At 47.5% G+C, this 15,016-nt stretch overlaps 1 protein-coding gene across 1 annotated transcript; it reads left to right on the top strand.

Moving 5' to 3' along the window:
• Positions 1-573: 573 nt before the first annotated feature.
• LOC115309308 (proton-associated sugar transporter A-like) lies at positions 574-14,674 on the top strand. Its single transcript, XM_029967516.2, has 3 exons — positions 574-1,756; positions 7,679-7,854; positions 14,384-14,674. Exons 1-3 carry the CDS (start codon positions 574-576, stop codon positions 14,597-14,599), a joined length of 1,575 nt encoding a protein of 524 aa, XP_029823376.2. The 3' UTR covers positions 14,600-14,674.
• The last annotated feature ends 342 nt before the right edge of the window (positions 14,675-15,016 follow it).

Raw genomic sequence — 15,016 nt, 5'->3', positions numbered from 1 at the left:
AACGTGTGTGAATCGCCCTTTAGGGTAGTGTCCGGAGGCTTCACCGTGCGTTGAGGTGAACCCCTGAGGCCCTGAAGGTCCCACTTCAGTCCGTCCCAATTCCCTCTCCGTGACGGGCGTCCCACGTCTCGTACCTGTCTTGTGGCCTGGTTACCACTGCAGAGTGCAGCCTAACGCTCCCGGCTCACGGACAATTTAGGAAGCGCAGGACACAGAGGAGCCGATGGTACAAGTTAACCGGCCTATAGCGTCTATACAGTGTATTTGCATCCGTCTGTCTGTGACCGTAATTTCTGATCGGTGCATGACGCGCCGGACATGGACAGATTAGACTCCATAGCCATGTTGGCTGCAAGTCTGAGTCTCCAGTCAGGCACCATCGCCTTATGCATTTATAATCGTCCTTGCTTGGGAGGTTCTCCACATTTCTTCCCCCTCGCAGAGTATCCAATCGGGACAATGCCCCAGGTCAAACTTGCCGTCTTCCTGTTCTGTGCTTCAACCCTTCCTTTGTTAGGTTCTCCGGGAGCCACCCTAATTTTTACCCCCCTCCCCATCTTTTGTTCAGGAACAATGAAAGTCGTCGAAGACCCAAGTAAGCTGGACGATATTTCATCGAGGTACTCGCACATCTTCCGAAGGAAGGCCACCTGGGAGCTAGTCCTCCTTAGTGGCGCCGTGTGCGGGATCGAGCTCTGTATCGCTGCCGAAACAGCATTCATCGGCCCCATCCTCCTGGAGCTCGGCCTGCCCATCTCCGCTTTCGCCCTGACCATGTGCCTGGGCTCCTCACTGGGGTTCTTCGTCACCCCGCTCCTGGGCTCTCTCAGCGACACCTGCAAATGGCGCATCGGGCGCCGACGTCCCTTCATCATCCTGCTCTCCGCCGGAATGTTCGCCGGACTGCTGTTCGTTTCGAACGGGAAGGAAATCGGCATCGCCCTCGGCGACTCGTACATACCCCGCAACTTGAGCCTGACCAACGAAGAAGGTAGTGTCCAGCCGGCGAACTGGGGCATCGCCTCCATCGTGGTCGGGTTCGTGCTTCTGGACATCTGCTGTGACGCCTGCCACTCTCCGTCCAGGAGCTACGTCCTTGACGTCACCATTGCGACAGATCACGTGAGGGCCCTGACCACGCTCACGGTGCTTTCTGGTCTTGGCGGCTGCTTGGGCTACGTCCTGGGTGGTATCAACTGGGAAAAAACCGCTTTGGGAGCGAGCATGGGAGGCCACGTCAGAACCGTGTTCGCCATTGTCGGTGTGATGTTCATCATCTGCGTCTTTGGTACGTTGACCAGTTTCAGGGAGATGCCGTTGCACATTGCGAAGCAAGCGGAATCTGCGAGCTTTTTCGGGGGTCAGGGCGGCCACTATACAGGATTCCAGGACGATGATTTTGATGGCGAGAGCGTAGAACTGACGAAGTTGAGGCCGAGTGCCAAGCTCGAACAATCGGATGGCTCGGGCCCGACACTGAAAAGCTACCTCAGGTCTATCATTTTTATGCCCAAGTCGCTGCGGATCTTGTGCATAACCAACCTTTTTTCTTGGATGTCGCTCGGGAGCTTCTCCTTGTTCCTCACCGAGTTTGTCGGTGCCGTCGTGTACGAGGGCGACCCCGTGGCACCCAAGGAGTCCGTGTCTTTCGAACTGTACCAGGAAGGCGTGCGGCTCGGATGCTTCGGCCTCGCCTTGTACTCCGTGTCCTGCGCCTCCTACTCGCCCTTCATTGAGGGACTTGTGCTCAGGTTCGGTGAGTGTCTATTGTCCTTTTCTGCTTTGAAAGCAACGAATTAAAACTATCATAAATAGATTGTATTTAGCTCAGTGGAAATAGCTGGTAGTGCATGACGACCCTTTAGTGCGGAAGTTACTAAAGAGAGTGCAGTATTTTTGGGTCACTTACATTTAAAAAAAATCTAAAGCGTTTGTTGTTGTTTTTTTTACCGCAAATAGCTTAAAATTTTAATCACTGCTATATGTATATATATATATATGTATATAACGGGCATGGTGGCGGGAGGCCGAAGGCGTGGGTATAAAACTGAGAAGAAAAAAACCCTTAGTGAAAAACAGCAACAACGGACGATTTAATCTTCGACGTTTCGGCCGGAGTCCGGCCTTCGTCAGGAAGCTATATATATATATATATATATATATATATATATATATATATATATATATATATATATATATATATATATATATATATATATATATATATATATATATATATATATATATATATATATATATATATATATATATATATATAGGTAAAATAAGGTAAATATAAAAACAATGGACCGGGAAAAGTTAATAAGTGAAAGATGCGTACTGTCGGAGTTACTAATTCGAAGTTTATTACGACGTTTCGAGCGGGGACCCCTCTTCATCAGGGAGCGAGTGTACAGCCCGCGAATGTTTATATACCCCTAAGAAGAAATTAGAGGGAGTAAGGTGCAGTAGGAAATAGAAACAGCGTTGACAAAACAGAGCGGTCCCCGCTCGAAACGTCATAATAAACTTCGAATTAGTAACTCCGACAGTACGCATCTTTCACTTATATATATATATATATATATATATATATATATACGAAAGTAACTCTGCAAATGAAGAGGCTGAGTGTGTAAGACCTAAAAAACAGTCTGTGCTGGGGCAATGTGCATGACGCTTCAACATGCTACATGCCAAAAAAAAAGTTTTGTTTTTAGACTTAGACGTACATTTAGTTTCGTTGTTCGCCGAGCTCGCTCCGTATATTGCAGCGACTGGCTCTCTCAAGTGCTTTGGGCGTGCAGGCCAAAATCGCTCGTTATCAGTGCGGTTATGAAGATCACGCTGTTTCACGATGGGCATTAATTAGCGAGAAAAGCTTAGACTCTCCGTGTTGCTCTCGCCCTCAGTGTTCTCACGGGTGACGAGCCATTTAGCTGCGCCCAAGTGGACAGTCTGGATCAATTTCGATCTTGGTGGCACAACACCCACATCTTGCTGATGTAAAATCATTGCGGCAGGTTGATAGGTCACTGTAAAATCTATACTGAGCCAGGGTCGCAAGAATCTGTGTGGAAGGGCGTCAAAGCTTATTTTTGTTTCTTTTAACGCAATTTGAATTAAGAAAATAGTAAATACTATAAAAAGAAGGATGATTTACGTGAGCATTGTTTATAAGAAGCGTAATCTTTCAGGGAACTCGCGACTTATCATTTTTAATAGGAATCAGACATGGACGAAGTAAACGCTATAGTGCGAGTTATGCACAAGTTTAAAAAAATAACTTTTTGTTTCGTTAAAATTTTATTGTGCGGACTATGCACCATCTGTTTGGGTTATAGTTATAGTCCGAAGAAAAATACGATTTATATATTTCGTTAGAACATATTACTATAGGTTGCCCAGTGGGCTAGCGCACACTGAAGTCATTGGATTAGCGGATGGTGAAAGCAATTAAGAACTTGAAGCTGTCTTCCAGCTCAGGGGATGACCAGATCAATTCGAAGGTTCTAATAAACACGAAACACACTTCCGCAGCTTTTTTTGTGACATATTTTTCCAGTCAATTAAACTTTCTGAAATTCAGAGGGATTGAAAAACTGGAAACATAACCCCTGTGTTCAAATCTGGTGACCGCCACCTAATTACAAACTATCGGCCCATCTCCCTAACTAGCGTATCATCTAAGCTCATGGAACACGTACTTTACTCCAATATAATCGATTATTTAGAAATAACAACCTCCTTTCTAATCACCAACATAGTTTTCGGAAAGTGTACTCTTGCGAAACCCAACTAACGGCGTTTCTTCATGACATTCACGCAGGTTTTAATACCAACATTCAGACTGACACCATTTTTCTCGACTTTTTTAAAGCGTTTGATAGGGTCCCTCATCAACGTCTTAAAATAAAACGTAACAAATTTAAGATCCATCCCCCTATCGTAAATTGGATATCCGAATTCTTGACTAACCGCACCCAGTACACCACCATTAATAACTCTAAACCCCCCTCGTGCCCGGTAACCTCAGGCGTCCCTCAGGGTAGTGTACTCGTGCCTTTACTCGTTTTAATCTACATCAATTATATTCATGAGCACATCTCGTCATCAGTTCGGTTATTTGCAGACCACTGCGTAATTTACAGGCCCATTCTCTCGCTCGACGATCACCATACCTTGCAAACAGAAATTTCGCAAGTTGTTCAATGGTGCAATAAATGGCAGATGACTCCCAATTTCGACAAATGTAAATCCCTTTCGATTTCTCGTCGTGCTCTTCAACCTTTTTCTTACCATTTTGACGCGTCCCCCATCACTATTTGCAGTTCATATAAATATCTCGGTATTCATTTAACATCTGACCTTTCATGGACGTCTCACATCAGTAATATAGTAGCAAACGCAAACCGTACCCTCAGTTTTTTGCGCCGAAACCTGAAACCCGCTACACCCAGAGATAAAACAACTAGCATACTCAACTTTAGTTCGGTTTAAGCTTGAATTCGCTTCTTCTGTGTGGTGCCTTTGGCAATCTTACCTATCTAACGAACTTGAATCCATCCAAAACAGGGCTCTTCGTTTTATTTTTTTCTGATTACGTGACCATTCACGAGCATGTCTGGATTGCGCAAAGCAGCTAACCTTCATACGCTTTCATTGAGGCGCCGAGTGTCCTTGTCTCTCTCCCCTTCACCGAATCTTTCACCATAACATGCCTCTTCGTGAATCACTGCTTTTACCGCCGTGGCAGATTTTCCCCCGCTTTGACCACTCCTGCAAGCTGCGGCACATTTTTTCGTCAACTACTTCATACAGTAATTCAACTTTGCCTTTGGCAATAAACGATTGGAACATACTACCAAATGACATTGTTTACCATAGCTGACACAGATAAATTTGCCGCCTCTGTAACACTTTCATTTCTGCTTTATCCTACTAGTTCCCTCTTCCATTGTGTTAAAATTGCGTGCGGAAGTGTTCGATTAAGGAAAAAAAATAAAAATGTACCACTCCTTTGTGTAATGCCCGTAAGGGCCTTCAAGGATAATAAATGATGATGATGATGATGATTAGCGCACACCAGCTCAGAGCGCGTGGAGCGAAAGCTCGCGCTGCAGAACCCAGAAATTGACCCCGTAAGTGATGACGTCACAACATGGCGTCTGGGTCCAAACAAACCGTTGCTAGGGACGTTGCTATGGACTAATACATGTAGACTCCACACGAGGCTAGATTTTCGCTTATGAGAAAGTAAATAATTTTTTGTAAGCAATCTAACTTCTTGATATCTAATTATGGACACGTTCTTGTCATCTCAGCGTCGTATTGCAACGATGAAAGCCTTTTCTGAAGTATTCCACTCCGCTTTGCTTTGGTAGCAGACGACACGATAGGTTCGCTGGCCTCTGTTGCAGCGGGCGTCTTCATTGAATTGCGTCGGTAAACCAGCAACACAAGCCAGTGCATCGCGAAGGCCGCAGAGGCCTCTGCGATGTGCGTTTTTTTCTGTGAAAAACCCAGCTTAGTTCAGAGGAGCGAAAATTCCGTAAAGTCAAACCACGTCATGTTACGACGACGACCTGAAATGCATTACCGGCGTAGTGCATGAGAAACAAATCGTACGCCGTTGAGATAAGTCGTTTGTTATTATTATTGAGGCTGTCAGGTTATTAAAATATTGCATGTCTACCGCAATTTCGCAATTATTATTATTTTCTTTTGTATAAATTAAATTTAGTGGATGTGCTCTTTCAGTGAAGATCTCCATCGAACCCGCGATGAGAGTACAATCTGTAATAAACTCACCTTATGTTTTTTATCCAGTTCTTTCGCATTTTGGGGTTCTGCGGAGATCTGAAGAAACTGCAAGAATCTTTCTCCACTCGGTACGAAGCACCCTCCCATAGCGCGAGTCCGCAAACAAAATTTGTGATCTCAACGGATCGCCTGAAGTGCTTTTCTCACGGGTGCAATGCGATCCTTCAGCAGACGATCATCTCGATCGACGCACGGACTTTCGATAAACCTATCGGCGAACCCCACTATAAAATCTTAAAAGTGTCAGAAACTCAATATATTTCAAACAAATGCAATATGAGAATATCGTTTTTATTCACACGATTATCCACACGCCCGCCGGCTTGGCCGGCGGGCGTGTGGCAGACGGCGTACGACTTGCATTCGTCGTCTGCTGCAGGCATCTTGAGGACCGGAAGTCTCAGTCCTAAATATTTCAGAAACAAGCGATTTCCGGCAAACTTCTGTCGAAACATATATGGCATTCAAGCTTTCTTTATCTGCGATTCTTAGAAGTTTAAATCCTACTCCTGATTTTTGAACGGTTGGGTTTTCGTAGCGAAACCTAGCCACATGTGTTTGTCCATAACAACGACCCTAGCAACGGTTTGTTTGGACCCATGACGTCACACTTACGGAGTCAATTCTGGGTTCAGTCCCCCCCCCCCCCCCCCCCTACCCGTTTCGATTTGGATATGAGAATCGCATCGGCGTGCGGTCATGTGTCACTACTACGTGGTGCACACTAAAGATCGCAGGCCAGCGGTTGTACTGCACTGGCTAAATTTCTCATCTGCAGCTGAGACGCCAGACGCCCAGTGAAGCTGTCTAGCTTCAGGATGTACGAACATACACACAGCATGAGGATGATGATGACGAATATTTTCATTCTTTGTTAATTCCCTCTGTATTAAGGCTTTTATATGAAATTATTTTTATATAGCACAGTAAAGCTGGAGGAATTCACGCCAGCATATAAAAAGCTCAAACTTTCACAGAATGTGCCTATAGGTAGTGCGTTTAACCCAGTGAAACTTTAAGGAGTGACCTCTTTCTTGTAAAAACTGGGACCAACAGACTTCTCGAAGTCAACCGCGGACGTGTTCCACGACCGCCGTGCAAACGACAGAGTACGTCGACTTGCCGCGCCTATCGGAAGATGGCGCCACAAGTTCCAACCATCGATAATTTGGTCATCTGCGAACACGTCCGCCGTAAACTTTGGTAAGTTTGTTGGTCTTATTTTTCAGAGGACGAAAGCTAAGTTTTGTAATTTCACCAGGTAAAATGCACCACCTAAATTCACATTCGGTTAAAGTTCGAGCTTTTTACGTGCAGAAGCCTTTTTTTTTTTTTGGAAAATTTCAAAGCGATAGCATTCATTAATTGTGGACACTCTACATCAGGGGTGGCCAGAACCCGGCCTAAGAGCCGCAAACAAAACCATTAATCTTCCAAGAGCCGCCTGAAAGAGAAAAGGCAGCAAGGAAGGGGGGGAGGGGCAAACTTTTGCCCAGAGCAGTAAATGAAACTTAAAATACTTTAGATCTATCCGGGTCAAAAGCAGTCTAACTGTGCGTAAAGTAAGCAGTATGGCAGAAGATCGACTACCAAACCGCCGGATGTCTTTCAATTTAAAACGCGTTCCATTTCTCTTTTTGGGGAAGTGCTCGTGTGGGGAGGGCGGGAGGGTTAGGTTTATCTGGGAGGCCACGAGCGGCACTTTAACACGCAAAAATGCGTATGCGGCTCGCAAGCCGCAGCTTGGCCGCCCCTACCCTATATATTTGTGGTTTTATTTTCCCCAGTTTTGAGGAACGTAAAGAAAAGTCGTTGGTGCGCTTCTCCTTCGCGGTCAACGATGTCATTGGTGCAGGTGCCAAGCGGGTGTACGTGTGTGGCCAGCTGGCGTACACCGTCGGGGTGGCGCTCATGGCCCTGAGTCGTACCAGGGCTGCCGTGCTGCTGTTGTCGCCCACCGCGGGTCTCATGTACGCCACCCAGTACACCATGCCCTTCATCCTGGTGGCGCACTACCACGGCTCGCACATGGTGAGTGCATGCCTTTGCAGAAAATCCACCCGAACGACAGTGCCTGAACCGCATGTTCCTTCATGTGAGAGTCTCGGGCTCAGGTGATAATTTTCTGTCACGTGACGCTTCTTTCTCATATCCGCTTTCGAGGATACGTCAAAGAACGCCGGCCAGTTCGAGCCGCTAGCCGCTCGAGTCCTTGCCGTGGCGAGGAATTCTCCGCAATTTTTAATCGGGGTATATACAGCGTGCAAGTTGGTGTGCTCCTTGGGCACACCGTGCGTTTGTTTACCCCCGACCTCAACATATGACGGCGCGAGCTTTCCTGCTTCGTCATCTCGCGTTCTCTAAGCGTTCTTTGTGTTGTTTTTTGATTGGCGTGCCCCTTTTCACGCTTGATGCGCCAAAGACGACTTTTAGTACACTTGCTCGCCGTATATCTCGCATTTTGCCCTTTGATGGCGTGCTGTCTGTATCGGGCGCTACAAAGAGTTACACCACTGGACGAATCATCGAGTTCGCTCGCATGGCGCTAAATATAGCTCACACTTCCTTTCTCTTTACGTCTGGGTGCAGCCGGATCCGGAGGAAGCCAATCAAGAGCACCTAAAGTGCATCCTCGTGGCTCTTGTTGTTTGCTGTCATCGGCTAAACCAATCACGTACAGTAAATGTGCCGCGAATGTGCGCTTTTTTTTTTTTTTCAATGCGAGATTGGTTTAATTGGCGACAGAAAGCCCACAACAAGAACGAGAGCCGGGAGGATGCGGTTTCGGCGCTAGCTGCGGTAGGACTTAAAGTAAATCGGAGCATAAGCATACCCGGGCCGGCAATCTGAGTGAAAACAAAGACTGTGTGATGTAGCAAAATTACTTAAGACTAGAGTAAAAATAAATGCAAAAAAAAAAAAAAAATTGATATCAAAGGAAAAAGCCCCGGAAAGGGGAACGTCCTTTTTTGGTGGCTTTTTCGGTTGTTGAGTTGTTTAGTATTACATCCTTAAATTTCGTTTTGCTGTTGTTTTTTTTTTTCTTTTTTTATATACATTTGAGTAACTACAAAAAGGTGTATGGGCTGTTTAGACAGGTTTTTAATAATAGAAGGAAAAAAAAGAAAGACGCATAGAAAAAAAAAAGTCGTCTTATTTAAACTAAAAACCAATCGTATGTCAATTCTGTACTTTTTTAACGTTCGTTTTAACCGCTCAGGGAGTTATCTGCAGGAATCGGCTATCTTCGTGCATTTTTGTATCTCTCCGCAACCAGCGACGTTGCGGCCGCTGACAAGGCCGAAGACAGAATCAGGAAGCATAAACGTGAACATAATGAACCCCGCGTTTCTCAAGCAGTGAGTGACAGAAATAAATCTCCGAATCTATGTTGTGGCTAGGGTGCCTACATGTCTGTCTGCCTGAGGGTGAAGACTTCTATTGTTGCCCTGGATGTGCCAGCGCGTGACGCTCTCGCGCACTCGGTGCGTGACTTGGGCGGTAAAATGCCGTCCCTGCATTAGCCAAAGCTACGCGCTCGACCTGAGTGACACCAGATTGCGCGCGCTTCAATAAGCATAAAAAAAAAAACGATTTGGCGGAAAAATGGTTGAGATGTCACCACTCAAGCAAAAGGGCGCGTGTGTATGATGGCACTCTAGTTGGTGGCACGAGTTGGAGCCACGTGTATGGTTGATCGACCAAGCTATAGGGCCATGCTCGCACATTATCGCGCCAGGCTTATTGATCGTATTAATGCGTCAGCATTATTACCCGCATGACAGGGAAAAGCTGACTGCATCCGTCTGTCTACAAACCGCTGGAAAGGGAAGCTGTAAAGAGGAGGAGTGTAGTGAAAGACAAAGGCGAGGGGGAAGTGACGTCACGGCGCGGAAGCCAATGAGCGGATGCTGGGGCGCGTCTGAACTGCGGAGCGCGTATGCCTTGGGCCGGTATTCCAAACTTTACTCGATCTTACTCCAGGGTAAGAGTTTTGTACCTTGAAGTTCCAAAGCCTACCCTCGTTCAGAGTTCTTCAATCTATTTCGTCACGTGACACCACCCGCCGGAGTATCTCGGATCCATCTGGGTAAGATTTGGAACACAACATTGGTTTGTATTACAAAATGAAGTGTAAACCAAGTGCTAGCGTTGGTGAAGTAGGCGGGAACAAATATAAAGCAAGATCCATTGGGGGACCCTTAAAGGGGCGATGCAACAATTTTTGTACTTTGCGCAAATACCGCTTAGAACGGATCCTTGACGTTAATGACCTATGAAACACGCGTTAGTTTTTCACCCCACGCAATAGAAGTCCCAGAAAAAATGAAAGAAAAACGAGCAGCGTTCACCCCCTCAACTCGCAGCCAGAACAAGCGGCCACGTGATCTGGAGCCGATTATGTGCCGCCAATGTTGATCATAGCCACGCGCTGGGGTTGGCAAAGCACAGGACACGCGCTGAGTTCCAGACATTGTTATGGCTCGGCTATTGTCGTCGTTGCAGCGATTGGACACGGGCCACTACCCGAATGCTTCTCTATCTAGTAATTATCACGAGCCCAAATCGAGTGCCCACGCAATGCTCGGGTCCAATCTATGAACCGTATTCAAATATCGTCATTGGGGTGTACTGCGATCCCCACGTTACGTCATCAAATTTTGCAAAGGAAAGATTGAATGAAAATGACCGCTTTTGTCCTTGAAATTACACCGCAACAAAGGAGCTTCTTGGCCAGTGGCGTTGCGTGCGAGTATCCTTGAGCCCCACTAGTGTCAGTAAGCTCGTGTAAAGTGAAGAACATTCCAATTGAATATCGTTGCACCGATCCTTTAAAGGGGGCGATGAAACGATGTTTGTACTTTGCGCAAATGCCGCTCAGAACGGATCCCTGACGTATGAAACACGCGTTCGTTTTTCACCCCACGAAATATAAGACACAGAAAACAGTTAAAGAAAGACGAGCAGCGTGTACTCTCTCAACTCGCAGTCAGAACAAGCGGCCACGTGATCTAGAGCCGATTATATGCCGCCAATGTTGAACATAGCCACGCGCTGGGATTGGCAAAGCACAGGACACGCGCTGAGTTCCAGACTTTGTTATGGTTCGGATACTGTCGTCATTGCAGCGATTGGACAAGGGCCATTACCCGAATGCTTCTCAAGCTATCGATTATCACGTTCCCCAAATCGAGTGCCCAAGCAATGCCCAGGTCCAATTTATGAGCCACATTCAAATATCGTCATTGGGGGGGTACTGGAATCCCCCAGTTACGTCATCAAGTTTCCCGAAAAAGAGATTGAATGAAAACGCTCGTTTTTGTCCTTCAAATTACACCGCAACAAAGGAGTTTCTTGGTCATTGGCGTTGCATACGAGTATCATTGAGCCCCACTAGTGCCAGTAAGCTCGTCTAAAGGAAAAAAAACAAAAAAAAACATTCCAATTGAATTTCGGCCCCGTCACACTGCTTATCCGTCGTACAAAAGACAGTCTGCAAACAGATTCGAACACGAGTCACCGTGAGATCCATGGCAATGCATTCAAGGAGAACACTTGGCACGCGGCATTCGAACCACGGATATTTTGGCGACGCGTGTTTGCAGGCTGCCTTTTGTGCTGCGTATGAGCAGTGTGACTCCGGGTTTAGGGAATGCCTTAGCATGACTCCTAGAGAACTCCAAACTCATGTCCCCCTTAGGGAAACGCCAACACGGACCCCAACGAAGCCAAGAAGAAGCAGCAAAAAATAGAGGAAGCAAAAGAGAAAGCCAAAACAGGAAAGTGAAGGGGCCACCGTTAGCGTTCCCGAAAGGGGGACGTCTGTGGCGTTTCCGAAGGGTTATGCTAATGTATTCTCTAAAGATCCACTAATGAACCTCCCCTTTTCTTGTTTTACAGTGCCAACTTTAAAAAAAAAGTAGAAAAAAAAAACGGTTTTTACAGTGTTAGCTGTTCTCGACGTATGCGCAGGCACTTCTCTTCTCACGAAACTAGATTTGGGCATGCGCAGTGCCCACACCAAACGCAGACTTGTTTGTAAACAACGTGTCGGTTTATATAGCCGCTTGCTGTGTCATCTGCAAACAGTACGCGTCCCTGTAATACGCCAGAGGCATATATATTGTCACGAACACAAACAAAGCGCCGACGGGTGACTGAAAATTAAAAATTAAAGCAGTAAGACCGTACAATCTGTGTCGGTGAAACAAGAGCGACTGCCTTGAAGCAGCGCCTTAAAGCTGCTTTTATTGCACGCGGCACGTTCAGGAACGTACTGGACCAGAACACGCGATGGCAGCCGAGACTACGCTGAAACTTCCCAGAAAAGCGAAGATTGATAAGTACCGGGCCAAGTCAACACCATCTAGAAAGAGAAAATTCTTTGTGGATCCGCGTTTGTTTCTGGCTTGAGCGGCGTCGCCGTCGCCTTCGGCGTCGGCGTCGGCGTAACCGCGCGGTGAATTATGGGTAAATTTTTCCGCTAAATTTAGCGAAAAATTTTTCCCGCTAAATCTAGCAGAAAATTTCCCCGCTAAATTTAGCAGAAAATTTCCCCGCTAAATTTAGCGGAATGTTTTCCCCACTAGATTTAGCGGAAAAATTCCCCGCTAAATCTAGCGGAAAAGTTTTCCCGCCAATTTAGCGGAATATTTTTCCAGCCCAATTTAGTGGAAGAAATTTCCCCGCTAAATTTAGCCGAAAAAATTCACCCCTAAATTTAGCGGAAAACTTTCCCCGTCAAATTTAGCGGAAAAGTTTCCCCTAAATGGGAGGAAAGGAGGAGAGCATAGCCTCCTCTCTGTACCTTTCCCTCCTCCTCAAGAGCTGCGCTCTAATTCGGCGTTACAAAGAATTGTAAACGTCTTTCTTTTTTTTTTTTTTTGCTGCCTCTTTTTGGCTTAGTTACGGGGTCAGTGTAAGCGTTTCCCAAAGGGGGACGCGTGTGGCGTTTCCCAAGGGTCATGCTAACGGATTCCCTAAGGATCCACCAATGGATCTTCCCGGCTTTGTGGGTTTCTTTTGGAAATCTCTTTTGGAAGAGTTTTTTGTAGCAGAAGCACCGCCTAGCCGGGTTGGGCGCTGCTTCCGCTTCTCTCGTTCGCCCGCCTTGCACACTTAGCAGCGGAATCGGCTACCTGACGCTGGTTTCGCTATTCACCGTTTCGGCAACCCGTCTCCTTCGTTCACAACCCGTCTTCTTTTGCCGCCTACTTGTACAGCGCTAGTACTTGGTTCACACGCCGTTTTGTAGCACAAACCAAGGCATACGTGCAGTGGCCTACTAACTTGTATTTGAGTGGGGGGCAAACCAGACTCCCCCTCCCCCCCCCCCCCCCCCCAGGGCCGTGGGGTGGTAAACGGAAATAAACAGCGCGCAAAAAATACAGAAGGACGAAAGGAAGGTGCGAACGACACTAAGCGCTGAACTCACAACTAAACATTTATTGAAAAAATAAACACCAACGAAATAAACCGCACTATCGCTTCAGCACGTGTCAGGATAGGCAATTTCTTTTTTGGGAAGAAAAACCGATGTTTGGCTGACGCAAACAAAGGAGGGGCAAGATGCATGCGTCAGCCAAACATCGATTTTTCTTCACAAAAAAAAAAAAAAAAATTGCCTATCTTGACACGTGCTGAAGCGATAGTGCGGTTTACTTCGTTGGTGTTTTTTCAATAAATGTTTAGTTGTGATTTCTGCGCTTGGGTGTCGTTCGCACCTTCCTTTCGTCCTTGTGTATTTTTTGCGCGCTGTTTATTTCCATTTACCATGAATCAACTCGCCTACATCACGACACTAATCCGTGGGGTGGTGCCCTTGCTATACCCTGGGCGCCGCCGGCCAGTGCTTGCCCTGCCCATTGGCGGCTGTTTCAGGGGGCGGGGGGGCAAAACATTGGCCTTGCACCCCCCCCCCCCCCCCCCCCGCTCTGAGAACTGGGAGGAAGGGGGGCAAGCGCCCCCCTTGCCCCACCCCCCGCTCCCGGTCGGTACGCCCATGCATACGCGCTCCGCGCACCCGCAAATTCAGACTCGCCCAGCATCCGCGCGCGCATTGGCTTCCGCCTCGAGACGTCGCCTCCCTCTCACCTTTGTTCTTTTCTCTACGCGGCGCGCTTCCCTTTCCATTGTTTTGTCCACAGACGGACACCGTCAGCTTCCCCTGTCGTGTAGGGACTAATGCCGACGCTTTAAGTATGAAGGCCTTCGAACGCTCCACTCTTTCTCCGTGGAACATCATCACAGTCGGATGGCGCCAACTCGGTAATTGGACCCGAGCCCGATGGAGCGTTTTTCGACACGCTGATTGGACACGAGGCACAGCCGAGCTCTGACGCAGCACTAGTATCCAGTGTGTGTCTTTCACTTGGTGTCACTGTGATGACGTCGCAATTTTAGTGCACAGGCTTTGGTTATTCTATAGGTGGTGTTGGCCAAGCAGGGTTCGCTCCCCGTTCCCGTGCGTGGGAGCCGCGTGAGTTGTCAACTGCGCTAGATACGCGGCAATGTAATGCAGAAGCTTTCGTACACCCACGAAGTGTATTCCCCGTCGCAGTTGGAACAGTCGGCGGACTGGTCTCATCGTGGCCTGGGCACGGACGTGGCCATCGTGAGCAGCATGATGTTTCCGGCACAGCTGCTGCTCTCCCTGTGCGCGGGGCCGCTGGTGGGCCTGGCAGGAGGCTCGGTCACGGCCATCATGTGCGGTGCGGCCGTGCTCAGCGCCTGCGGAGCTCTTTCGGCCACCTGGGTCACCTACCATAACCTCTGAAGGAACTGACTCCGTGGTGCGATCATTGCGCCAGGCTTCACCAGTGGCAGGGACGCTAACCCGCTTCAAAATGCTTTTGAACACTTCACCACTCGTGGTTGTGAACTGCTATTAGTATTACATGAATGATCGCCCGATTTCTCAACGTCGCTGGCACCAGCAACCTGATCCAAGCGCAAGGCTGCGGTCTCCGAAGTTATTTCATGAGTTCCCAGCTGTAGACTTGCGATAGCTGCGGTATAGGGTAGAGTGCTCGACGTTGTTTTGTTGTCCTACAGCTCAGTATTATGCCTGCTGCGTCAGCTGCCAAGGCGGCCACCATCTTGGCTCTAAACCTTTGTCCAACCCTTCGTCTCTCTGGTGACGTTATGAAAGGCTACGAAGATGGCGATGGGGATATCTCGTCATTTAGTAGCG

Source organism: Ixodes scapularis, unplaced genomic scaffold (genome assembly GCF_016920785.2).
Source record: "Ixodes scapularis isolate PalLabHiFi unplaced genomic scaffold, ASM1692078v2 PGA_scaffold0__279_contigs__length_252992795, whole genome shotgun sequence".
NCBI lineage: Eukaryota > Metazoa > Arthropoda > Arachnida > Ixodida > Ixodidae > Ixodes > Ixodes scapularis.
The sequence above is the reverse complement of the archived record's forward strand: the minus strand, read 5'-3'. Positions and strand labels throughout refer to the sequence as shown.

Excerpts from the sequence above, each read along its gene's own strand:
- LOC115309308 (XM_029967516.2), top strand. The coding sequence starts at position 574 with ATGAAAGTCGTCGAAGACCCAAGTAAGCTGGACGATATTTCATCGAGG. Across the intron at positions 1,757-7,678 it reads GGGACTTGTGCTCAGGTTCG|GTGCCAAGCGGGTGTACGTG; the intron begins GTGAGTGTCTAT and ends TCATTGGTGCAG. Across the intron at positions 7,855-14,383 it reads ACTACCACGGCTCGCACATG|TTGGAACAGTCGGCGGACTG; the intron begins GTGAGTGCATGC and ends TCCCCGTCGCAG.